Source organism: Fulmarus glacialis, unplaced genomic scaffold, assembly GCF_000690835.1.
Source record: "Fulmarus glacialis isolate BGI_N327 unplaced genomic scaffold, ASM69083v1 scaffold22103, whole genome shotgun sequence".
NCBI classification, from domain to species: Eukaryota; Metazoa; Chordata; class Aves; order Procellariiformes; family Procellariidae; genus Fulmarus; species Fulmarus glacialis.
This window is the reverse complement of record NW_009203866.1, coordinates 954-1639: the sequence shown is the minus strand read 5'-3', so window position 1 is coordinate 1639 and position 686 is coordinate 954. Positions and strand designations below refer to the sequence as shown.

Genomic DNA, 686 nt, shown 5'->3' with positions numbered 1-686 from the left:
CGGCCAGCCCCTGTGACACCCGCTGCAGTGGAAGGGCAGGGGATGGTGCCAAGCACCGCCTGGAGCGGCTCGTCTCCATCCTTCCTGGCCAGCTGGCAGGGCAAGGTATGGCCCATCCAGGCCAACAACCACCTGCTCGGGAGAGCAGCGATGGCTCTCCTGGAGCTGCAAACCTCTTTCCTTAGAGGTCCACCAGCCAGGCCAGCTCAGTCAGTCATCCTCTGGGGACAAGCAGCAGCTTGAGCTCTGCAGCTGGAGCCAGAGCTGTGTCCTAGCTGCCAGCCCCGTGTGCCCCCAGCACTGAGCTCGTGGTGCTGGCCAGATCCTGCTCAGCTCTGGGATTCAGGCCCCGCTGCTATTCTGAGCGCCAGTAGCAATACTACAAAGAAGGAGGCATGAGAAACTGCATCCCTTCCGTCCTCTGTTGGCAACAGGGCAGTGGCAGGAGCCCTGGGCAGCAGAGATGGGCGCAGGGAAGAGCGGGGCTGTAGTTGCCCGGGCCAACTTTAGCCTGGTGCTAACCCCTGCCTTTCTGCTGCCCGCAGGTGGGCGAGGGTAGGGGAAGCTGAGCAGGGTGCTTGGATGGGGTGCTCAGGGACGGCTAGGTGAGGAGCACCCCTGCCATGCCTGGGGAGCTGCGGCATTGCTGGGAGGGGGCGTAACTGTGGCGGGGATTGAACATCTCC

General features: G+C 63.6%; 1 protein-coding gene across 1 annotated transcript in view; it reads right to left on the bottom strand.

The window, feature by feature from the left end:
• CHST1 (carbohydrate (keratan sulfate Gal-6) sulfotransferase 1) overlaps positions 1 to 421 on the bottom strand; it is a gene marked incomplete at its 5' end in the record, with an annotated part of 2964 nt that extends 2543 nt beyond the window's left edge. The window contains 1 exon segment of the mRNA XM_009574793.1: positions 363 to 421. Coding sequence (XP_009573088.1) covers positions 363 to 421 — 59 coding nt within the window.
• Between the last annotated feature and the right edge of the window lie 265 nt (positions 422 to 686).